Source organism: Patiria miniata, unplaced genomic scaffold (genome assembly GCF_015706575.1).
Source record: "Patiria miniata isolate m_02_andy unplaced genomic scaffold, ASM1570657v1 HiC_scaffold_12, whole genome shotgun sequence".
NCBI classification, from domain to species: domain Eukaryota; kingdom Metazoa; phylum Echinodermata; class Asteroidea; order Valvatida; family Asterinidae; genus Patiria; species Patiria miniata.
Window position 1 is genome coordinate 6,041,562 of NW_024037050.1, and position 26,351 is coordinate 6,067,912.

Here is a 26,351-nt window from a genome sequence, read left to right on the forward strand (position 1 = left end):
ACTTTTTCACTATTCGTACCTTTCCAAGTTTGGTCAGCTGCTGTACAAGTAGATTGGCGCTCTCTGTCTTGCCAGCACCACTCTCCCCACTCACTATCAGACACTGCAGAAATGAACAAATACAAAAAAAAGTAACCAACGATAAGACTCTAAAGCCCAAATCCATGTGTCCATATTGTTTAACCAAATTTTTTCAGACACTGCAGAAATGAACAAATACAAAAAAGTAAACAACGATAAGACTCTTTGGCCCAAATCCATGTGTCCATTACACTTAACCAAATTTTATTCAATCCATATTTTAGCAATTCACAATTCAGAAAGCTTCCATTGGATGGTGCGTATTCTGCTTTACCCGCTTTGCATAACCGAAAAATTTGACACCCATTTGATTTGCCAAAAATTGCATCTGGTACATGTTTTTTAAATATATTTATGAACAATCTTTCAAGCTGTCTCCCTGTGCTTTTTTGTAGTTTCATCCCGAAAAACAGATTTTGTTTTGTTAAATTGCTATTTTTGTAGAATTACAAAAGTTATTCACTTTGAAAATTAGATATCGAGCAAAAAATATCTGCTAACATTTAGTTATGGAAAAATTACTTTTACAAATTTTAAATGTTTTGCGGCCTAATAATAATTCACATGCATCTTTTGTGCACTGTAGGAGCAAAAGCAGCCCAAAGAAAAGGCACATTTTCAGAGGGTGGAAACATCAAAAATGCAAAAATGTAGATTTTTCCCGAAAAACCTGCAAATGACAAATTTGTAAGAAGAAAAACACTGAATATGCCGAAGAGCATGGGAAGACAAAATTTAAGTTCTCACCTGGTTGTGATTGTGAAAGAGTAGTGCCTGGTACGTGCTGTCTGCCATGCCGAAGATGTGGGGCGGGTTTGCCTGTTTGGGGGCATGCCTGTACAACTCTGAAAACTGCAGAAAAAACAAAACAGAAATAGCTTAATCAAATGTCAAAAGTGTCCAATGAAAACAATCTTCTCTAAATAAAGCAGACAATTCTGCACTAACAGGAGATAATGAATTGGGATTACTCAGTCTGTTATCGCAGATAGCCATCTGGGTGTAAGGATTGTCAGCTATGGTGTGTCTCCTATATAGGTGTAAGTATTGACAGCCATTTGAATGTCTCCTATATAGGTGTAAGTATTAACGGCTATTTGAATGTCTCCTGCATAGGTGTAAGTATTGACAGCCATTTGAATGTCTCCTATATAGGTTTAAGTACAGACAGCCACTTGAATATCTCCTATATAAGTGTGAGTATTAACAGCTATTTGAATGTCTCCTGCATAGGTGTAAGCATTGACAACCATTTGAATGTCTCCTACATATGGTGTAAGTATTGTCAGCCATTTGAATGTCTCCTATATAGGTGTAAGGATTGAAGGCCCATTCAATGTCTCCTATAAAGGTGTAAGTATTGACGGCCGTTTGAATGTCTCCTTGGGTAAGGATTGATAGCCATTAGAATGTCTCCTACATAGGTGTAGACTTGACCCTTCATGCAGCGACAGATCACAGATTAGGTTTACTCACACTATTATCATAGATAGCCATCTGCGTGTAAGGATTGACAGCCATTAGAATGTCTCCTATGTAGGTGTAGATCTGACCCTTCATGTAGCGGCCGTACAGATGCTGAACGATACAATCCTAGCAAACAGACAAACAGCACAAAGCGCATGGTTACTTTTGAACTTGAGACCTGGGGCTAACTTCAAAGAGCTACTAAGCACAGAAAATATCTGCTTTTGACTAGCGCCCCTTGAACAAAAACAGTGACAAAATTGGGAATCGCCAACCTAGGGCTGGATAGCTCAATTGGCAGCGCACGGAAACGGCAATCTGGTGGTTCCAGGTTCAAACCCCCCTCCAGTCTACGTCTTTGTTCAAATTTTTAAAACTGTTATAATGCACCTAGTTAGTTTGCTGTTGTGCTTTATTTGAAAAACAATTTTTGCTTAACCAAAACCTTAAGTCACCGTCACGCAATGCTTGTGACTTGTTCTCAGCTGCCTTTTGTATAGCACATAAAATTGTGTAGCAGTATTTTCTGCTCAATGAAATTGGTACCCCATATCATACAAGCAGCACTGTCAATGTTATTGAAACTGTAATGGTTGCACTGTCTTCTTTGTGTGTAGTCTGATTGACTGAGTGCGCATATACATGTGTATGCGGATGAGGATATCTAAATTAGTCGACCCCTTATCAGAGGTCACAAGGACAACAACTTGCTAGCCATAACAACTTGCTAGCCATTCTCAGACTCCTAATCCGAGTGAGAAACATGAGGCTGTGTTCAGACTAATGGTTATTCTCACATGATATCAACAGGCTGAGTGTACAAATGTTCTTCAGAGTTGGCCACTACCACATCTCATACCACATATTTCAAGAGTGAGAGAGAGAGATGTTTAATACCTGTGTGAGGTTTTCTAGCTGAGCTAAATCATTGACCATGTCCGGGGTTCTCCTGCTGGATTTATGCAGGCCACGTGTCCGCACTGGGTTCAATTTGCCATGCCTGCGGAAATAAATACATTAAAAATATTAGTCATACAAAACATTCGCAAGTGCTGGGAGATGAAACTGATGTTCAAAATCCTATCAGCATCATTATGCAGTGACAAGACATTCAACAAACCCAATCGACGTCATTTTCTACTTCACCATGTCCCAAACTGTTGTCAAGTCATCATAAGTCCTCACGAGTTAGTCACGTGTCATCCAATGTCAAGTCGAGTGACCAGAAATAATTTGCTATTCAAATTAATTTTAATCTATTAAAATGAACTTTGAACAAGACATTATATTGTCATTGATCATGTCTTATTAATTGTGACCTGAAGTGGTGATTTGACGTGTGATTTGGACTTGAGTTGTGATGCACTTGATTTCAACAGCACCCTGCAGGTTGATGCCAGTTCTGTAGTCTGAGTACTTGCGATAGATCACAACGTGACATGTCCGGCCACAAGTCAACGCCACACGCCTAGTCACAAGTCCAGTCACAAGTCCAGTCACAAGTCCAGTCACAAGTCCTTTCACAAGTCCTTTCACAAGTCCAGTCACAAGTCCAGTCACAAGTCCAGTCACAAGTCCAGTCACAAGTCCAGTCACACGTCCAGTCATAAGCCCAGTCACAAGTCCAGTCACAAGTCCAGTCACAAGTCCAGTCACAAGTCCATCACAAGTCCAGTCACAAGTCCAGTCACAAGTCCATCACAAGTCCAGTCACAAGTCCAGTCACAAGTCCAGTCACAAGTCCAGTCACAAGCCCAGTCACAAGCCCAGTCACAAGCCCAGTCACAAGTCCAGTCACAAGTCCAGTCACAAGTCCAGTCACAAGTCCGGTCAAAAGTCCAGCCACAAACCCAGTCACAAGTCCAGTCACAAGTCCTGTCATAAGCCCAGTCACAACTTCAGTCACAAACCCAGTCACAAGTCCAGTCACAAGTCCGGTCACAAATCCAGTCACAAGTCCGGTCACAAGTCCATCACAAGTCCGGTCACAAGTCCAGTCACAAGTCCAGTCGCAAGTCCAGCCACAAGTCCAGCCACAAGTCCTTTCACAAGTACAGGAATGAACATCAGCAAAAGAAAGCCCTTGTACAGATTGTGAGTTGACTTGGGACTGGATGACTTGTGATCATTTTTGATGGAATTGTGAGGACTTGTGATCCATCACAGGCAACACCGGTTGATAAGTTTCATAATCTTTCTCACTTACTTTGTGGTGACCTCAGGCACGTGCGTCAGTCCGTCAGTCTCCGTGTACAGCCCAATCAGGCCAGTCAGTTGGGACTGTACCACTGAGACATCGGCGGGCACTTTGGCCAGGAAGGGGTGCGATAGAAGCTCGGTGGTACTGGCTCTCTGCTCGGTGTCTTTCACCAGGCACCTGGTCAAATTGTGATGAGGGGGTAGTGGAGAAAGAAATTAGAGGAATATAGAAAATACATTCAAAATTTCTGCAGTAAGCCCCCTTAAATATTGATTCAGGCATTGCAATCAAGAAGCTTTGTTGTCTAAGAGCCATGCTACTGAAAAACACCAATCGTCTGGCGGCCATTTGGAAAAATCCAAGATGGCCGCCACGCATGCATTAGGGAAAATGGAAACATTAGTTTTCTACTTTGGTATACTACAGTTTCCAAAAATGTATAGTTTTGCAAATCCCCGAACAAAAAAATGAACAGGTTTTATGAAGTGATGAAGAAGCATTCCATTGGTTGTACCAATGCCCATTTCTATTCTTGTATTGCATGTTTGAGTCTCAAGTGTTGTATTTCTACACATATTTTCAGTCCCAATTTTTTTAGATATCATTTTTTTAATAGTGCCATACTTGTACCTTGCAATGAAATCATTGTACTCAGGAGACCATTTGGCAGGGTGCTGTATGGTTGGTGGCTTGTTCCTGCAGAGGAATGGAAATTATGTTCAATATAGCGCCTTTTACCAAAGGTATCAAAGTGCTTTACAATTATTACCCCTGTTCATCAGGCCACGAGACCAGTTCTGCAGCAGCTCAATATTAGCGCATATGGCCCGTACCTTTGCAGGTACCCATTTACTCCTGGGTGGAGAGAAGCAATGCGTGACAAAGTGCCTTGCCCATAGGCACACCACCATAACCCCAGGCTGAACCTGAACCCACAACCTGCAGCTTTACCTGCAGACCACAAATCCAACGCCCTTAACCACAAGTCCACAGCATTCCACTGAGTGCTTGACATAACGAAGACTTGAGAATGCCAACAAGAGGGGTGAGACTTGGGGGAAAGTGAAAGCTCCACAAAATAATCAGCAGAGGGTCACCGAGGGCCCAATCGCAATGCAGGGTCTATGGTGTATGCTGGTATTTGCCTAAAGGTCCATGTTGCCCGACAATGTTGCGCGTTTATATTACTACGCACAAATCAAGGAGTGATAAGACGCACGACTAAGTTGCGTAATTGTGAAAGGTTCATTGCACTGTACGCACTTTGAAAGACGCTCAACATTGTCATGCAACAAAGAGGCCATTCGGGCACCCGTTACAGTGCCCATTTCTTTTGTTGCATATAAACTCTGAAAGGTGAAAACACCTTTACGGTAAAACCTCAAAAAACGTTAAAAAAATCAGGAAAAATCTTGAAAAATCTCACCCCTGCAACAAATTTAAGAGCCAATGCAATGTCACTGAAAGAACTTTTGTGGTTCAAGATCTTGGTCTCAGTCTTGGTTTCAGTGAGTGGTCTCGGACCAGAAAGTTTCAGCTTAAGTCTCAGGCCTCCGAGTCTTGGTATCAGACCTTCTGGTCTCGACTACAACACTGATACACTGTGACAAGTGCGATACTTCACATGTCTTGACTAGACAGATTTTTGGTTTATTTATCATCACCTTGGTATCTTCATGAGAGCTCTCATTGGATGCAGGTTCTTGAGCGGTGGCTCACCATCCGCCAGTTCTATCGCAGTGATGCCCAGAGACCAGATATCACTCCTGCAAATGACAGACAATTAAACATCAATCAAATAATGAGGGCAATTAATATTAAAAAAGCCTAAATACCTACATTTTGGCCTCATTGTACAAGATCTGATGTTCCTGATGAAGACCACTGGACCTATATTCAGCCACAGCTTCCAACTCCGTGCAGGAGGCTTGGATCACGTGAAGCCACAGTTGAACACTATGTCAATGTTTCGAAAATGCCCACGCATGTTAAAGAAGGAAAATTGACACAGTGCATCCTTCAAAATCAGCCGGACATTTTTTCCATATAGCCTCAATCCTGCAAAATCCTCCATTTTGCAAAGAGGATTATTGGAGGATTTTGGGAAGGTTGGGGTTAAGCTTACTATATAGGTACTTTCACACTATTGGCTCCCCTACCTGTGTAGCAGTTGTCACAGGTCCACTGTAAGCAGAACTAGGACCCACTGAACACAGCTAGGCAGAGCGTACTTTTCACACCTACACCATTCTTTATGGAGAATGATAAAAGCCCTTTTGCTTCCAACTGCTTATGTTTTCTTTAACCTTTTATTTTTAACCAACTAAAACTTTCAGCTTGACTCACTTAGTGCCATAGTAGCACTCCAGTTGTTGCCCACAAGCAATGACCTCAGGCGCCATCCAGTACGGGGTACCGACGGACGTGTTGCGCTTGCTACGCCCTTTCAATACTGCAGACACACCTGCATAAAAAAGAAAAAGAAATAAAATAGCAGATTGTAAACACTCATTTCATTTGGTCTAATACTGACAGTTTCTCAACTGGTTTCAGAATACAGACAGAATATTAACAAGACAAGGAAAGCCTTGTAAGCTGGTAATAAAAATTCTACTCAATTAATTCAAACTGGCTAACCACTGGAAGTCTTTTCATGCACCTGTTTGCACAATGGGCCAGATTTAGCCCAATCTCTGGCTCAAAAGTGACAGTGAGTCAGTAGTTCAGCCAATCAGAGTGATGCAAAGAGGCAGGGTTCATGCACCTTTCGGAAAATAAAATTCCACGACTTTTCCGTAACCAAATTATGAAAATCCATAACCTGTAAAACTTGTTCTGTTAAAAGTGCTTAAACAGAAACAGAAAAACAACCAAGCAAAGCAAGAATGCCTTTCGAAATCAATATTGTATTGATCAGCGAAATTTGTAGCATTCTGTCGGGTATAAAAATCAGTTTTCTGAGGGTAACTTATGAATATACAAAGTTTAAATTTCAAAATAAATTGGTCCTCACAAAATTCCGTGTCTTTTCCATGACCTTTGTCATTTTTACAAATTTCTCTGACTTTTCCAGACCTGGAAATTGAAAATAAAAATTCCACGACTTTTCCTGTTTTTTTTCCCGTGCCATGGGAACACTGAAGAGGACTATAGGTTGGCCCTCTGTGACAATTATACAGGGTGTCTAAAAAATACCGAACCCTCAAAGCGTCCTCTTTTTCACAACTTTTCCAAAAAATTCATCGCGAATATCTATACAAATTTTGAGAGTATAGTTCATTAGCTTTTCAACAACGAAGAAATCTTTCCAATCGGGTAAATGTTTATTGAATTATGGCCAATTCAAAGTAAGTACCGCTTTTGCATTTTGTCCATGGCAGCTGATATTTTGACTGCCGCAATAAGAACACAGACCGAAACTTTCATTTGTGAAAAAAAGGCTACCAAGTAGAGGGCAGAGACAGAGCAGCACAGTAATCATCTAAGAAGTTAACCAAACAGTTCTTTTCAGGACTACCATTATTCCAAAAGGATAAAATGACCATTGCTGCAAAAAATAGAAACTCAAATGAACAAAATAAAGAATGAATTATTAAAACATTAAAGAAAGCAAAACTTCCCCCAACCCAAATCCAGTACATTCCTAACAAATGACAATTGAAACCGTGGACAGATTAAAAAATCTGCACTTATTTTGAAATGGCCGTAACTCAATAACTATTTACCCGATTGGAAATATTTGTTTCGTTGTTGAAAAGCTAATGACCTATACTCTCTAAATATGTATTTGCAGTGTTTTTTTTTTAAAAAGCTGTGAAAAGGAGAATACTTTGGGGGTTCGTTATTTTTTTTAAAACACCCTGTATCATACAGAAACAATTATATCATAGACGCTACTGAACATATTTCATTGCTTTCCAGGACAGTAATTATATTGAAGGAATGTTTCCAGCATAAAAACGGTCTGAGGGGAATTTGGGTTAATTCAACATGACGGACAAAAATCAATAATGAACCCCTATTAAGTCACTCACAACCGAATCAGTTTAAATGTCTAACTTTAGAAAGCCTGCCCGTCCAACAGAGAGGCTGCATACACATTGTTGATAATAAAGAATTGAATGGAAGTCAATATTGATCAGCGCAATTTCCACTTAAACGTAGTATTTAACTCTTTGTTTGCTTTTCTCAGAACTGGAGAATGCCTCGATTTACATACTAATGGATACATTATCATTTTTTCATGACAGGTGGTGTCTTAAAGGTACATGGAATTATTTGCTTTGTTGCAAATTGGGGGTTTTTTTTACATTGAAACAACAAAATTGCTCATAATCATAAGAAGGGTACATAACAACTAAATTGTTGATGTTTAGTGGATACCACATTTTTCTTAAACTCTTAAAGAACTCAACCCATCAAACCCCAACAGCATGTTTTGTTGGAATCTGTCGGGATGGGTACAGTACCCCTAAACTGACAGTCTTTTACATTGGGTTGGCACACCTCCAGAATCAAAGTCAGAAATATGTGTGTGCAGTTTCCCATATGGTGTTGGAATTTGCCAGGATGGGTATGGTTCCTAGTAAATCATGCTAGGGATTTAGGGTTAAAGAAAACAGAGAAAAGCTATGCAAATTTCTTGGTCGCACAAGTAAAAAATGCTGTATCGCATGTTGAATTGCACCCTCTCAATGTCCCAAAATCAGCTCTCAGAATATGATTCTCATTTAGTTATCGACGTCTGATCCCAGTGGATAAGTGATCTTTGCAGAATGTCACATTTTAAAGAAAGTGTGCCCGTGTGCGTAATTTTTTTTTTAAAAACCCTTTCAATTATTGTTTCCTTAGTAGGTTTGTTTCTGGGTTATTACCAATGCTCTTACACGCCTTTAATAAACCTAAGTGCACAAGCATGAAGTATGATTATAAATAATATGTAGCACAGATGTCTTGGAAACATGATAGAATACTCAGCTGAAATATGCTTTATCTAGTGTTTTCAACACTGTGGCAATCTCATGCTACTCACCAAAGTCAATCAATTTGATGCGCGAGTCTGAGGTCATCAAGACATTATGACCTTTGACATCGCGATGCATGACCCGATGACTGTGCAGGTGATGGAGGGCCTATGAGACAAATAAAAACACTTCATTTTAATGATTTCATTTTTTTATAACCAAACAGCATGAACAGTTTAATAGCAGGACCAGGTAGTTACCTATATATGTACATGATATGTTTTAAAAATTTGCATTTTTATTATTGTTAAAATGATGACAATGTAATTAATCAATTATTCAAATTACCATGCTAAGCAGCTTGTGAGTTTGAGCCCTACCTGAAAAAGCTTGTGAAGGCTCTCAAAAAAACAGTGAGCATTGTCCAAGGAGTGGAAACTCACATTACATAAACAAACTGTGTCATTTACGGATTTGTTTGTTGTACTAATTTGAACCTTGAGAAAGGTTCTGAAATATTTTTGCATGATTGACCAATTTGAAATACTCCATGTGTAGCTAAGGCTATGAATCAGTACGTGTGAATTAAAAACATTTTCAAGTCAGTTTATTGACAAGACATGGGCAACATTTTTATGCATTTGATATTTAACATTTGTAATATTGGATGGCTTTGATGGGGCTATACAAGAATATATTCCACAAGCTATAACAATATTGCACAAGTCGAAGACGAGTGCAATATTGTTATACGAGTGCAATATATTCTTGTATCCCCCGAAAAAAATCCAATCTTATTTTTTTTTTTATCAGGCTGACTTGATCCACAAGAAATAAATTTCAGGACACTGTCTTTATTTCTCACATTTTGTCAAATATTCTTCACTTCATGACGAAAAAATTAAAGAAATCTTTTTAAAAAATCGCAAGAATAGTGTTATTATGCTAATTTGAATACAAGTCACCAAAGTCACTGTTGTCCATGTGTAAGTCTAGTGAAGTGTTTTTTGTCTTCAAATCAAGATCCGGAACTCAGTCAAGCGGATGAAATAAAGCCGTTCGTGGACAAACAGGTTTGGCACATGAAATTTTTTAAACTACCATATCTCAGAGACAAAGTGTGCCTTTGCAATACATTTTTTGTCACTTATGATTAAAGATCAACATTTTAATACCGTAATATTGAATTTTTGAAATACGCTCAACAAGTAGGTGAAAATTGCGATCAAAAGTGGGTTTCCTTCTTTTTACACCACCCTGCATGTAATTAATCTGTCCAGTTCAGTGTGATACCAGCAGGACCAATGTCCAGTCCTAGATTTCGTCCTTCTAAAAAAAAGCTGCAACTGGAAAAAAAATCAGTAGCACCTTTCTACTGTTAATCTCATGCATTTAATTTCCTGTATGGTTCTCATCCGCAGGCCTCATTACACACAGCAAGCAGTGTGTACGATCTACCAGCCAGTGTGATTACCGGCCAATCCATAACAACCTACATTCCACGACTGTTGGTGCATGCGCAGACACCGGACCTGTTGAAACGGAAGCCGATGGAGGGGTCGCCATGGCAACATCAATGAGCATCCTGATTAGGGGCAGGTGATTTTTGTACGATACATGCAATTTACAGTAGCGTCGGTGCTTGAAGGGAGGACAGGGAATAATTAGGACAGAATGGACAATGAGACTGCGTAGGCATGGATTAAATCGAAGCTACCAGTGTGCGTTCTGCTTGCGTATATTAAAATAAACAGATTTTCAAATTCCTTTGATTTTGCAGACATACAGTGACCGGCCCGAACCACCACATGAAATCTGTTGGTCATGTTTTTTTAGAGGTGGCGCAGTTCAGGGTGAGTCAAAAAGGAAGTGACCGAATTAGAATTTTTTTTTTATTAAATATGTTGCTCGCTCCAGTTCATAAAAATAACACAGGGATAAAGTACATGTACATGTATGTTATTGACAGTAACTGTGAAAATTTCACGTAATTTGCATACTCTATTCCCAAGTTATGCCTATTTTAATAAAAAGAGCACACAATTCAGCCGTCCACCACTTATCATTTACTGTTCTACGAATTGATGAATACCTATTAAATACAATGAAACATGGACATTTTCCCACCTCCACGAATGAACAAAATCTTGTAAAAGAAAACAGACAAAAATTGCCATCAATATCAGGAGGGAAAAAAAGAGTTGACTTGTTCCTCATATTCAAAACACAAAATCCGACAGTTGAAAATAATTTTTCATTCTTGATTCAAATTATTAAAATCTGATTTGTATTTGAATGCCTGTGTGTAATCTATAATTCGCACTAGGCTCAATAGCTTCCAATGGCATTCCGTGGACAGCTTTAAAAAAAATGATTTGTTTAGTAAAACATGCATAATTTTGATAGCATGGATCAATTTAAGTTATTTTTTCTGATGAGTGGAAGAACATGCTTCTTTAAGACATACTTCATTGGTGTATCAAATTTGATTGGTTTTTAAGAAAAGAAATCATTAATCCAGGTCACTTTTCTTTTTGACTCACCCTGTGTATTTAATGCATAACCTAATGCGATTGATAAGGAATGGCAAATGCTGTCCGTGTGTACCTCCTATTAGTCGCGTGGGCAGATGATAATTAGCCTTGTCTTAAAATTAGGTCGGCTAAGTGGCACGGTCTCTAAACGAGAGTTTAATTAAATTAGGGAATTTTCATAACAAGTGGTTACAGTTTCCTTGAAACAGGAAAAAAACCTAATGAGTTCAAGAATGATTGTTATTTATTAGTATTATCTTCGGTATAATTTAGGTACTAAAATGAACATTTCTGTATTGAAAAGCATTCTTAACATAGTGGGCTAGAGCTTAATATTGAGTTTGAAACAGGAACAATTCCCAATGAGTTTTAGAATGATTGTTATTTTTTTAGTGTTATCTTTGGAATAATTTAGGTACTAAAATGAAAATTTCTGTATTGAAAAGCATTCTTATTATAGTGGGCTAGAGGTTTATATTAGTAATTTAATAATTTGTGTGTGATGGGTCATAAAGCGTGGTTCATAATCATTCCATAAATACCTTACTTGCATCCCTCGTGTCATGGATGACATCAGAAGTCTCTCTCTTACAAGAATGTGTGTATTGAACTTATATACATGTACTAGGAAGCAATGTAACAATGTTACTACAGACCTTCAATGTTTCTCGCAGGATGTAGGCGATGATGACCTCGTCTGGTTTCTCGTGGCTCTCCAGCATGCCGCGTACGAGATCCGTCACGGCACCAGCCTCACAAAGCTGCAGAAACAGTGAGCCGAGTCAGCGTTTAACACGTGAACGTATTAAGTATGCAGTAAATAAAACAGTCAATTTCAGCAAGGAAAAGTAACCACCAAGAACAAAGCAGGGTTTGAGTCCAAGATCCTAAGAAGGTGTAACTGATTGACATTTGACTGTAAGCTACATGTATACATGTACATGTACATGTTTTAGTAACTGTACTACATTGTATTACATTGTATTACATTTTATGAATTCCCTGATGGATCTATTAACCCTAACTCCCTAGTTTCTTTTACTAGGTTTATTTCTAAATAAGATAATGGAATTTTTTAACTCGGGATTAATGTTCCATTTTAAATCTGTTTATCTATACATCGTCTGTTTTTATCTAGGGTTTTTATTTTGTGTGGTTTTAATTGCTTGGGTTATACAGCGTCTGTTGTAATTTAGGGTTTTAATTTTCTGTGGTTTTAATTCCTTGGGTTATTTTTAGTAATATATTCATTATGTCTTTTTTTTTTTTTTTTTTAATTTTTGTCGTTATTATATCATGTTTTTCTGTAATCCAGGGCCCCAAGGGAGAACAGTTCATTGACAACTGATGGGGCCACCCTGGCAAAATAACACGAAATAAATAAATAAATAAATAAAATAAACTAAGTGCAGGACCAAGTCCATCAACCTGACCCTAGCCCACAAACTGACCCTGCTTCACATGCTTCAGGACCAAATCCGCTGAATATCCACCAAGAGACCACCACTACTACAGGTGGATTTTGATGGACTTGGTACTCATGTGGATTTGGGAAGGTTGGAGTTAAACTATACAATGCTGGGGAAGTACATGGTACAGGGACTACCAGGTAAAAACATTGTGGTTCTATTGTGTATGTGTATATGCCTACCTCGATTACCAGCCAGATTTGATTGTGCTTGGTAGCGGGCGTGGATTTGTAGTATGCGCCAAAGAAGCGCGGCAGGTTACGATGATCGCAGCAGTCCTTGAGGATGTGATACTCCGCCTCAATCTCCTCCTCTATATCGCTCACCGCATCCATGACTGCAAACCAAAGATGATATTTCTTCTCATTTTCCTCTTTAACACGGGTATCTTCGAGATATCATAGCACTTCCCCACAAGTCGATCACAAGTCATCCAGTTACAATATAAGACACGAAACAAGCTATTCAGATGAACAGTCACTAAGGCTTCACAACTGTTCAAACCCTGTTACGTGTGTTTGTGATGAGACATTTGAACTGACTTGAGATTTACTTGTGACTGGACTTGTGATGGACTCAACCACAAGACTGCTTTATTCTCATTCCTTCTGGTGATTCAATGTAGGGATTACGTTAAGGAGAATACACGAGAAAGTGTGGATTCGTAATTTAAGAATTCAAGATGCACAAAGCGCCGAGTGAATTCGTAAATTAGGAATCCACACTTGCGAGTGTATTTTTCGACTTAAACCATTGTGTCAAATGAAGTATTGTCATTAACAGTCCAGTGAGTGGAGATGAAAAGACTTGCATATCTTGTGTCGAGTCGTGGCCAGTAGGGTAATTTACAAGGGAGTTTTTCCAGGCTCTTATACATTATCAAGCATTGTGGCATGTTATGTGTATCGCCACACCCGTACAACCAAGTCGTTTTGTGTGTATAGGCTCCTTTCATCAACATGGATAGTTCAGACGACGATTTTTCTGACTCAAAGTAGTTTTTGCAGTGACGACAGAGAATCTGACAGTGAAGATGCATTGGTAATTTTCGGAAGGAAAGTTTTTACGCAGACGGTCCTATTAATGCTCATTATGGATAACAATTGTCCGACATGTTCAAAGTGTGGAAAGATTTGTGGTTGTGAATTCAAACTTTGTGACCAGTGTAACAGATTCGTAGTTCCGAATCCACACTTTTAACAATAGTGTGACGTCATAGCAATGGTTTAAACCAGTACGCCACACAACCTCTATGTAATACTAAAAGTAACATATCGTAATACAAATGTTCACCATGAAAACTTAAAGAGTGCATTAAAAGATGCAAATGCACTGTGCAATGTGTAGCTCAGGCCTGAACAAAACGTTTAATTGTTCTGGAGAAGTAGGCAAATGGCACTGTTGTCAAAATGTATATCAACCCATTGACTTCAGCGTTGCTGAAAGTTTTTCCGGTTATCCAGTCTATTCCCCAATCCCACTCTCCCAAAGTCTGGTGCCCCGACTTACTCTTTGCTGCAGCATACTCCCCAGTCTCCAGATTGCGCACCTTGAAGACGCCCCCATACGTGCCCTCTCCTATAGCTTCCAGCAGCTCCCAGTGATCGGTGGGGCTGGGCAGGGACTCACACATGTCCTGAAGCCTCCCCGCCATTCGGCTTGTAGACGAGTCCTGCGAGAAAAAAACCAACAAAAGAATCAACTGAAGTTTAGTACTAGAATTGAAATCAAGTTGGTTATCACATACCGCACCAGCGTGGACAGATACCGCATACCACGCCATCCCATGGTACAGTGCGGTGAGGCACTTATGTGTGGGGACAGTTTTGTGCATCCTCGACCCCAATATATGTACGTCAATTCCAATTACCAACTTTAGTAACTTAGTTATTGGCTTTGTACACAACGTACGGTAAATGCTACCAGATTTGGACTTAGCAGTCTGGTTTGGTTATATCCATATAACACCTTAGCTCACGCGTTTGTGCTACACACGTACGTACACCCATTCTGTGCGTGGTGAATTGAGCACAGCACGGACTGAGTCCCATTCTTCGAGGAGTCAAAAGCTAATTTCTGAGCTGTTGGCATCCATCATGTTTGTTTCTTATTCAGAAAACAATTATGTTTGATATTTTCTAATGTTATTATTATACCATTGAGTTTAATATTCTAATCAAGATAGTTCAAACATACATGTTCACTGATCCAGTCAGTGAAAGATGCATGTATCCCCGCTCTAATAATGGATGCTTCCGCATTGGTTAAAGGGAGCTATCATTGGCTCTATGGAAACACAATGCATTTTGATGGGTGCATAAACATGATAAATGAATATCCGTTCGAAATGCATGTTAGTCAAGTCGCTCGACATGTTAAAGCCAGCAAATGATAATAAACATGGTACATTGGGCAGTGCTAGTAAATATTAATTGCGGGTGCCGACAAACAAAACAAGTGTTTTGTCCTCAAGTCTAGTTTAGTACCGGGTACCGGTACCTTAAAACATAATATCAGCGATGACGAGAAAATTAACAGTAAAAGGCTAGACAGCTCAGCTGCCAGAACGCCCTTCCCGACATACAATGTAATCTCACAAGTACTGGTAAAAACTTCAGCTAAATTCAGTTCACACATGTAGCTCGAAAGCGAATGCAACCACCAATGCTTTGTCATGCCAAATTTGCAGTCACATTTGCATGAAATGTGCCCAAAAGCTTGAACACACTGCCTTCTGCAAATGAATTGCTACTCGACTGCCAAGCTTGCATCGTCAGTCGGCCGGTTCAAGTATACATCACCCTAACACTTCCATACCCAGGTGCAAAATTTCATCAGAAAACGAGCAATCACATGGTAAAGGTTTTGAGACAATCACAGAAAGTTGAGATCATACAAAAAAATGTAGCATTTTTACTGCGTTCAAAACTACCCTCCAAAACTTACAAAGATTAAATTACAATGACGTCAATGTGTACATACCGGTACCAATTTACATACTTTAACTACCGACTGCTGTCAAAGCACAACTCAAAATCAATTGACTTTCAATTAAAACTGCACCAGCCGTGACTGAGCGTGGAAGTGCTTCATTTAGAGAAGCCGCTATCCAAATGGGAGAGAAAATTTTTTTTTACATAATAAAAGAAACCCAGCATTTACAATCCGAGACCTTGGCTGTGTTATTGATCCATGAGGTTGGTGACTGTGTGTGAATGGTTGGACGGGGAACTTTTACATTTAGGACTACATTGCCAGAGACACATTTCACAGCAATTGGGGCACAGCAGAGGGAAGGCAATACATGCATTGATATTCTCAAAGGATTCAGGAACATGTTCTGCAATGTACTCCTCCAAAGTGCTCTCGGCGGGCCCATACAATATCCATTTCAACAACATGTACGCACTCAAATCAATTTCACGCATGAGGGGAAATTGTACGAGCATGTACGTAAGTGAAGACATTTTTCCAAATTGTAAACAAGAAGTCAATTTGCGACACAACTCAACAAAACGTGTCGGAGGTGGCCAGAGCTTCTTTTCAGTAAAAAGCATTTTTAAAAGCCATTTCTCGTGAATCCGCATCATGAAAATCGATAGGAGCAGTTATAACATCTGCATAAATTTAAGATGTCAAATTGAGAGATGCATTACAAAGAAGAGCAGGATACGCTGATGAAAAACTAAACGCTGAAATAATGTTCTTTACAATCTTTTCGTGGGATTCCGGTCACATTTACAAAATTTCTCAAATTTTTACGAAGCCCCATGAGGCAAGTGAAACTTGCTCCTCTCCCCTCTACAAATTTAAAATTGTTTACATCCTACATGTATCTTCTCTGACACTTTTCCTTACTTACTCATGTGGTTTTAATTTGTCAGTCATTTTCTTTCGCAAACAAAACAATGAAAGATTTTACCAAGTCTGGCTAGAACTATTATGAAACTTTTTTGATGCTGGAATGACAACTGATCACTGTACATGCAAAAGATGTTCCGAAACCATCAATATCTCAAGATCAATGCAAGTCATCAGAAATATGGATACTTATATGCGTAATGACCTTTTTTAACAAGACATGCACTCCGGCAATCTGGCACTCTGTGGCCATCTAGTGCATGTAGGTTAGGGTTTGTGTCTCGCGATCAGAGGGCCAGGGGTTTGAATCAACCTGCTGGCCAGATGTTGTGTCCTTGGGCAAGCTACTTTACCCCAACTTGCCTCTTCTCTTTCAAGGAAAATAAATGGGTACTGGCATTAGTTGCTAAGTTGGACTGCCATCCCATATATATTCTCAGTCATTTCATGCCAAGGAACGCAGAGATAAATGCCAACTGGACAGGCTTGCTACAGACTTTACTTATTACTTTAACTCCATATGGCACAGCATTAAAAGCTGGTTCCCCCCCCCCCAAGAATAACAAATTCTTCAAATCTACTTCCCCTTTCATCACTATTATTTCCTAAAGGGCCTAAGTCAGTTTAAAATAAAAAGCTGATTTCATTACAACCAGGAAAAACAACCTCTTAACAGTGAGTCAAATATTAATGTACGGTACATGTACATCCCAATGGTTTTAATTTCTGTTTTCTTTCAATTTGGATGGATCGTGTCACAGACCATGCGTGAAGCCATGCATGCCTAAATTGTTCGTGACTCCCTGGTCACAGCCATCAATTTCTTCAGAAATACCCCTGCTTGTTTCCCTTAACAGGGGTTTCAAAATACAAACCGTGCTTTCTTAATTAATAGTAAAATACGTGCAAACAGAATGGATCGAGTCAACTGGCAGAGAGAACGGACCTGTAATCCACTTATTGCATTCATAATTCAATTTTTTTTTACCACAATGACAACAATTCAATCAAACAAATTAGACATATTCTAATTTCATTTTATTTCAATTACTATCTATAACAAAATTAAACAAACCCGTCATAGGCCCAGGGCTGTACATCAGAGCCGGTACCCAATAATCCGGCCACTGGTGTCAGGAACCGGTTCCAGATTTACGGATCGGGTAGCCGTAACAAACTTCACAAATATTACTTAGTAACTTCTCAGACAATGAAACAAAAAATGTTGAATGTCATTTGTGGTGAATTTTCAAACGAAAACCAGGCTTCATGGAAAAACAAAACAGATCTCACGTTTATGACACTTGCGAAAGTTGCAGTTTTCACCTTAAAGGGAAAATACAACATTTGCAAACATCAAAAAAACGAAATGATCAAATTACCACGAAATACCTTACTGAATTGTAAGGGACTGACAGTCTAAAGCATCCTTTAAAATTGTGGCTCCTGGTGGGCTGACATTTTCAAGAAAAACTGTATTTTTCCAACGCTGGTCGGCCGACCAGCGTTGGAGAAAACTGGCTTTTTTTCAAAAACTGTTCTTAATTTTTCATATTTAGTTATTCTGACTTTTCTTTGCAATTGATCACACACCTGTGAAGGGGTACAAGCCTGCTAGACTGATTCTCTGACCTTACAATTCCCCAAAGTGTATTAATTGCTTCGTTTCATCTTAAGTGGGGTCAGGGAATCAGACTACAAGAACACGATAGGTTTTCTTGGTTTTTCCAGCATCTACAAGCCCAAAACATGAAACAAGTCAGTTTAACAATATTTTATAACATACTAATCCTCCAAATCCATTTATTTCTGAAAATTGCAGCAAAAGCAAATGTTGTATATTCCCTTTAAAGCTATGAGTATGAAGCTCACTGTACACACATGAATTGCTGCATTGATGCACCGATGTGGTAGTATTATCACGCAGACCTTTATGAACAACCTGAACAGAAACTTCAGAGATTTGAATTTTAGGGGTTGGGTTTCTTTAATGGGTACCAAGGTACCAATTTTTTTTTTCAATTGGGTACCTGGTTCCTTCACACCCCTAATTTTAGGCTGGTGTTTTAAAGTCGTGCCTAACCAGAGTGATTCCTCTTGGTTACAATCAGATTTTAACTGCACATGTATTTTAGTTTAGGCCCAAAAAAAAATAGTTCTGCTTCCGATTATATGGCGTTCAAAAATAGGGTAGGTAGGAGTAAAAGGTAGAAATTGATGGTTTTGGGTGTTTTTTGCTCATTTTGCCCATAAAAAAATTAGGGTAGGGGCTGTCAGAATAGGGTACCTGTAGGTAGGGAAACCGGAAGCAAAAGTATTTTTTATTTTTTTTTGGCCTTATTACAGACTAAACTCTGGAGTACATGTAAGTTAGAACAATTGTAACAATCAATCTGGGTGCGCCATCACCGCATTATGGGGAAGTTTTTTATTGTTACTGGGTAGGTAAATTAGGACCGAGTTATGGGGACTTTCTGCTGTCTCCATACATGCATCTTCGGTCTCCATAGTACCATGGGACAATAGTGTGTAGTACCATAGTACCCGCAGTTACGGAACAAGTACCGGTACATGTCATGTGTAGCCGCACATTAATTGTTTCAAACATCAAAATTTATTGAAATCTTGGTTCGGCAAGACTCTTGACCATCAGTCTGCAATGGATGTAATCTCCAAGTCCATTACAGAAAATTAGAATGGCAAATTGAGTTAAAATACATGAGAAAGAACAGTCAATGTACTTACTCCAAGCCTCAGGCAATTTTTGATCACAATGGAAACAACTGATCAACTTGCATACGGGCAAATCTAATTTTGTATTAATTCAATTACAGATATTGGCAAATTTAATTGTATTCATTCAAATTTCTCTCCCTGTACAAAATGTACATACTGTATACAAAGTGTAACTTGATTTCATTGTAAACAGATTCTGCTGCAAAGTTCAAATGTTTTAGAAAGTGCAGTAGAAACAACTGTTAAAAGGAACGTACTTTAGGAAATCCATCCAGTCTATGAAAACAATGAAAGTACATGTAGAAGGTAAATGTCCACAGAGGGATAGACAAATAAATTTCAAGTAAGTACTGTAATGAAACCCATAAGACTGTGATGCCGAATATGCTGAATCAACTACCTAATATCTGGGGGGGGGAACAACATATTTTTTTTATTCAAATATTTAAAAAAAAAACGTGAGTGGTCTTCAGAAGATTAAGAAAAATGTCTGCAATGTTATTATAGGGGCCTAATGTTAAAGTTTGCTGATCTTTTAAATATCATCTAGTCCGCTACCTTTATGGAAAAAAATTAAAAATCGATGTACACATATGTTCTTGAAGCTCATTGTCAATTTTCGACAGGTGCACGACTGCACGCAAATCCTGATTGGTGGTGTGTCTCATTCTCGATCAGCACCTGTTTGCATATTCAACCAGGCTACGCCCATACAATTCCTGAATGGCTTATATTCCCGAGTAAATGGAAATTTGGCTCTTCTTTGCTAACAAAAAGCTTCAGAAGCATGAAACGACTGAGAATATACTCCCCCTGGATGGGATGCTAGTCCATCGCAGGTTACTCCCCAGCTAATGCCGGTACCCATTTATACTCCTGGGTGGAGAGAGGCAAGTGGGGATGAGGTGGCATGCCCAAGGACACAACATACAGTGTATGGCCAGCAGCTGGATTCAAACCCAAACCCTCTGTTCACGAGTCACGAACCCTAACCACTAGGCCACACTCCCCCACTGCTTCAAAAGTGACCAGTTATTCTGAATATAAGCGCTACTCATCATACGTATAATGTACCTACACTACGCATGCTACAATAACAGAATGTCTTTTGTTTAGTGTTCAAATCAACAAAATCCAACAGAAATTGTTCACTGTTTGATAATGATGGATTCAGCAGCTTCGGCCAAAAAAAAAAAGTCTCCGGTTTCTGGTATGGAGCTTGCCCAAAAAGTGGTACGGCGACGCGGCTTTTTTTTTTTTTTTACCTGATTTTTTTGCTTCAAATGTCGGCTGATGACTGCAAATGGTGCCCGACTAAACTTAGTGCAAATATATGGAGTCCAGAGAGGCCACATAAAGCTTATTCTCGACCATAACCCAATCTAAAAATACGTTAAAATTGTGCAGCAACAGGATTCCAGTCAAACTGGAGTTTGGCGGTTTTGAGACATCATCTTTCATTGAAAAAAAACCTTTTTCATTTTGCCGACGCGCATGGCTACAGCGACGCGCGCGCATACCAGAAACCGGAGACTTCTTTTTTTTGGCCTTATGCACCATGTACAATTGGCTTACTCTATTCACATACATGTACAGTGTTGCAAGTCAGAAATTAGCACTTTTGGCAGCCCTGGATATGTGTACAGCTGCTGCTATTGTACCCCCTTTTTTTTGCAAACACTTCAGCAAAATTGCAGCCAATAAATATGCCGGTACAATTATAATCATACACGTACAAAAGAGACAAAATTATATCCATTCTCCCTTGATCATTCTCTCTACACACAAAAAATAATTATCTTGAGCACATGCCAGCTTTTATGCATATGGTGTCCTCACAAAAGCCAATCTTGAAATAATTCATTCCACAATGTCCCTAGCAACCCTATAGATTTGAAGAAAAAAACTATAAAAGCAACAATTTGTATGCCTGTATGAGGTCTTACTTACGAGTCACATCGGGTGCAGCGTCTCGCATCCCAAGGATGAATGGGGAAAAAAAGCCCAACTACAGAAAGAGTTACATCAGATCATCAGGCACATCGGCTTGTGCGTGACAATCTCAACCGAAGCAATAGGCCTAATCGGTCTGGCTGGGGCTGTAGCCCTGACATGAACCATCCAGCCCACTCCGGAGAGATATGACTGACTAGTCACTTCCCATTAGGAGTGTCTGCATGTCGTCTCCTCTGTAATCAAATTTACTAATGACTGGATGAGTGGATGAGTTGTAAGTGGGCAATGTTCAGAATCTTCTGTAGTTGGGGTAAAAGACGGCAGGCAGTGCGTTACATAATACTGTATTGTGATCAAACATTTTCAAGAGTGAAGGAAAGTGGACTCGGTGGAAATTTTGTAAATTATGTTATTTTAATTTAGTAGAGTGGGCATCAGCCATGAATTGTACTAACACAATTTGAGTTGATAATAGATAGAAAATTGTAAATTATCTTATTTTAATTTGGTAGAGTGGGCATCAGCCACGAATTGTACAGAACACAATTTGAGTTGATAATAGATAGAAAATTGTATTTGGAAAAAAAAACTGGATTTTTTCAAATTACAAATACTGCCCCCAATTACCATATTTAGTTAGTCCGCATTTTGTTTGCAACATGTATGAATGGGTACAAGCAAGCTAGACTGGTTCCCTGACCTTACAATTCCCAAACGTCTATTAACTTCTCCATTACATTTTACGGGGGGTCAGGGAACCAGACGGCAGGGAACATGATTGTGTTTCTTGGTTTTCTAGCATATACGAACACAAAATTTCAAAACTAACTTAAAATATTTTTTTAATGGATTCATATTTTCTTCTCATACATGTTCATGCAGCTTTCAAGAGTACCTTGTTTTGTTTATGTTTCAATTGTTTTCTTCTGTGACCTGCAGCCAAATTACATTTCATATAACATAAAACTGTTGAATTATTTCAATTTTTATTTTGCATAAAAAAGGTCAAAAGGAGAAGTGGTACCAGCAAATGTACTAAAAACATAAAAACATAACTTATTAACATTATGTACATTATATTACAATCCCATTACATTACATACATGGTCAGAAAAAAAAGCATTTAAAACAACAGCTTCATTTTTCAAGAATTGTTTTGGTGAGAAATGAGTACAGTTGCAAATGTACAGGGCGAGTCGAATAGAAAGTGACCGTATTAGAAAATTCAGCTGTCCACCACTGATCATTTACCGTTCTACGAGCTGATGAATACCCATGAAATACCATGAAACTTGGACGCTTTCCCACCTCCATGAATGAGAGATCTTGCACAGGAAACCAGATAAAAATCCACATCAATAGTTCAGTGGAAAATTGCAGGGGGAAATTTCAGGGGAAAAATGAGTTGACTTGTTCCTCATATTCAAAACACAAAAACTGAGAGTTAAAAATATTGTTTCAGTCTTGACTCAAATGATTAAAAGCTCATATTTGAATGCCTGTGTGTAATCTGTAATTCTCACTCAGCTCAATAGCTTCCAATGGCATTCCACGGACAGCTATAAAACTTGGTTCTTTTGGTAAACCAAATTTGATTGCTTTTTTTAAGAAGGAGAAAATCGTAAATCCAGGTCACTTTCTTTTCGACTCACCCTGTACATTCTGTGCTGATTTTTTTTTGTACACCATGTAAATTTAAAGTGGGTTGGATACATTCCAAGTAAACCTCCAACAGTTCCAATAAGAATGTACTGCCATTTCCCCTGGCGCTCAAACAGACAAATGTAATGCAAGAACTCAGGAAACTAATGGACAACCATCTCAATGAATGAAACAAAAATAGAGCAAAGCTGTTATCCATTTTGCCGACGGTGTTTGCCCAACAGATAGTGGAAAATGGTCCTGCACAATTTCTTTTAAAGTTACATTAATAAAGGAGGATGTCAGGCCTTGTTTGGAAATCGATGAGTAAAGTGCTATTTATTTTTACCTACGTGCCTTTTTTTTAACGGAGCGTGCGGCTTCTTCAGAGTCACCCTGCGCCAATTATCTCCGAGTAGAGTTTGGCCGGGCCCGACTTGACTGAGATAACAAGATGAAAAAGGTTTGACTTTATGCTCGGCTTTCCTTTATGTGGACAGTCCCGTTTGAAGGAAACCGCTTAAAGGGAACCAGCACACAGCCTCATGAAGTACTGCATAGCTGCCAACTTTTCAAAATCCAAATTAGTAATCAACCCGCGCGGTCATGTTCAACTGCGCGTACAGTAACAGTGTATGAACCAGCTTTACCAACGTCGAGTATAGGTACATGGTTTACATGTACACATACATGTGCATACCCTTCTTGTTGTGATTAATAATATACTGTAGGCCATAGGATAATTGAAAAAAAAAAATTTAAAAATTAAAAAAAAAAAAATATTTTTTTAAAATTAATTGTTACTGTCCATATTTGTTTGTTGAACTCAAATAAATATTAACAATAATAACATGTGCGCATATTTTTCTGAGATGCATGCTATATCGGTGTTGAGTTTCGAGTTTGTATGTTTTTACACACATTTGCCACTGTATGCAATAGAAGAAATATCCCGCCAACATACCTTGCAAACGCATGCTGATTTATCTTTTCTGAACGTTGTGATAAACTCTGTTTCTGTTCCACAAATGTACAAACACCTCCAACTCTATTACCAATTCTTCCAACCATACTCTTAAAATCCATGATCAAAAATCTCGCACTGATGTGCTCATGATCGTCACTGAACTCAGTACACACATACACAGTACATCCACCCAACATCGTCCCCAGGGTGTCGAGCAGTACGCGCCCACCTCTACCTGCTCTCTCACCCTGGTATTGGGTCATTTGCATGTGCAAGATTTTTGAACACGTATGCAAAATAGGAGTATAAGTCTGGTGCCTGCCTGTGCGTTACATTTGCGTTTGTTTTTGTATGCGGTGTCTGGGGTAAAAACAGAATCAATTCGTCGCAGCGCGAGCATGGCGTGAGTTACGAAAACATGATTTTATTTTAATAAAAATTAATTAATTTAATTATCACATTTCATATTAATATTAACAAACTGGAAAGGAAATTAATATTTTCGAGAAGGCGTGGACGAATGATCGCGAAAACACGTACTGCACGTTGTGAATAACAACACCAAGTACACGATATAAATCCATTTCTAGCCAATTGCGGTATCGAATCAGGATGCAGGAAGAAAGTTTCCTATCCAAGGTTTACTATTGGAAACAACGTTGGAAATAAAGTAAGCACTGGGGACGAGGTTGCATCCACCCATCCACGAGGTGCACACAAAATGACACACCATTGAAAAATATGTTTGGTCTGGTCCTCAAGTATTCCACTGCGCACACTGCATTGATGTCTATCAGGTGCTTGACCGCATTGCTTATTAGACTTGTCACCAGTCCATCCATTATCGTAACATTTTGCCAGAAGTTTTCGGGCAAAAACGATACTTTGCAAGTATTTTTTTTTTTCATTAGGAAGAAAATGGGAAATTCGTAAGTTTTTAGTGGCAATTCGTATTTTCGTAATTTAACAAAAAATTCGTAATAATTACAAAAAATTTGTAAGAGTTGGCAGCTATGGTACCGGTTACCTGGCCGCCGCAAATTTGAAAAGTGGGAGGGGGGAGGGAGTTGGGGGGGGGGGGGGGGGGGGGGGAGTTGTGGGGGGGGGGGGGGGGCGGGAGTGAGTTGTGGGGGGGAGGAGGGAGTGAGTTGTGGGGGGGGGGGGGAGGGAGTGAGTTGTGGGGGGGGGGAGGGAGTGAGTTGTGGGGGGGAGGAGGGAGTGAGTTGTGGGGGGAGGAGGGAGTGAGTTGTGGGGGGGGGGGGAGGGAGTGAGTTGTGGGGGGGGGGCGGGAGTGAGTTGTGGGGGGGAGGAGGGAGTGAGTTGTGGGGGGGGGGGGGAGGGAGTGGTTGTGGGGGGGGGGGCGGGAGTGAGTTGTGGGGGGGGGAGGGAGTGAGTTGTGGGGGGGGGGAGGGAGTGAGTTGTGGGGGGGGGGGGAGGGAGTGAGTTGTGGGGGGGGGGAGGGAGTGAGTTGTGGGGGGGGGGAGGGAGTGAGTTGTGGGGGGGGAGGAGGGAGTGAGTTGTGGGGGGGGGGGAGGGAGTGAGTTGTGGGGGGGGGGCGGGAGTGAGTTGTGGGGGGGAGGAGGGAGTGAGTTGTGGGGGGGGGGAGGGAGTGAGTGAGTGTGGGGGGGGGGGAGGGAGTGAGTTGGATATCATTTTTGACTTTTGAACGCCGATCACGATGTACACACATAGGCTCATACTCAACACAGACTAATTCAGTGACAGCCATTTTCTACGGTGGCAACAGGCTCGCACGAGTCACGCTCAGGTAGTACACACGCACTCAAGACTCCTTTGACCAATACGGTTACCAATATGAGCGCGCACATGCGGCACGCACGTGAGTGTGGCACCGCCTCAAAAATGGCTATAGCGGCCGTCTTTTAGGTTTTCAGTTCAAGGTTTTTCAGACAGTTGCTGCACTCTGTCCAAAGGCAGATCAACAACATGATAAAATGAATAAGAAAACTAGTAAAAGAGACATTTTCTCTTTTGTAATGGAGGGGGTGGGGAGTTAAACACTTCCCCTGCCCCTTTCCATAAATACAAGGGCCTGGGTGGTCCCCTCATACAGTGTAGATCCGTTTTGGAACCACACCAAATCATGGGCCATATCAAGCAAGACCAGCATTAGATACATGTAGTATTACTTACCGCTGACAGTTGGCGATCCTTCATCGTAAATCAAGGTGCTCCTCTTTCACTCCAAACATCTCAGCATATTTCAAGGCATCTTTGAGACCGAGCTAAGACGGGAATGCAGTATGTATGATTTCCAGCCCACTTTGTAAAAACCATCTGTTAATCCTAAAACAAGTACAACAAAACAAGAGGAAAAAAATACAGAATGTTACTGCCAAATATATGTATGTCAGAGGGGAGTTAAAGGGAATGTACATCATTGGCTTTTGCTGTAATTTTCAGAAATGAACTATTTGAGGGGTTAGTATAATAGATCAAATATTGTTACACTGA

General features: G+C 39.8%; 1 protein-coding gene across 7 annotated transcripts in view; it reads right to left on the minus strand.

The window, feature by feature from the left end:
• LOC119746307 (myosin-IIIb-like) overlaps positions 1 to 26,351 on the minus strand; it is a 67,742-nt gene that overhangs the window by 38,847 nt on the left and 2,544 nt on the right. For all 7 annotated transcript variants that reach the window (XM_038223219.1, XM_038223211.1, XM_038223190.1 and 4 more), the window contains exons 2-14: positions 26,031 to 26,183; positions 14,225 to 14,387; positions 12,898 to 13,052; positions 11,903 to 12,007; positions 8,781 to 8,880; positions 6,095 to 6,212; positions 5,413 to 5,514; positions 4,379 to 4,444; positions 3,755 to 3,925; positions 2,446 to 2,548; positions 1,558 to 1,674; positions 829 to 933; positions 20 to 103 (exon numbers count right to left, since the gene is read on the minus strand). In XM_038223219.1, the coding sequence (XP_038079147.1) occupies positions 20 to 103; positions 829 to 933; positions 1,558 to 1,674; positions 2,446 to 2,548; positions 3,755 to 3,925; positions 4,379 to 4,444; positions 5,413 to 5,514; positions 6,095 to 6,212; positions 8,781 to 8,880; positions 11,903 to 12,007; positions 12,898 to 13,052; positions 14,225 to 14,387; positions 26,031 to 26,054 (1,413 nt within the window). In that variant the 5' untranslated portion in view covers positions 26,055 to 26,183. The remainder of the gene's footprint in view (positions 1 to 19; positions 104 to 828; positions 934 to 1,557; positions 1,675 to 2,445; positions 2,549 to 3,754; positions 3,926 to 4,378; positions 4,445 to 5,412; positions 5,515 to 6,094; positions 6,213 to 8,780; positions 8,881 to 11,902; positions 12,008 to 12,897; positions 13,053 to 14,224; positions 14,388 to 26,030; positions 26,184 to 26,351) is intronic.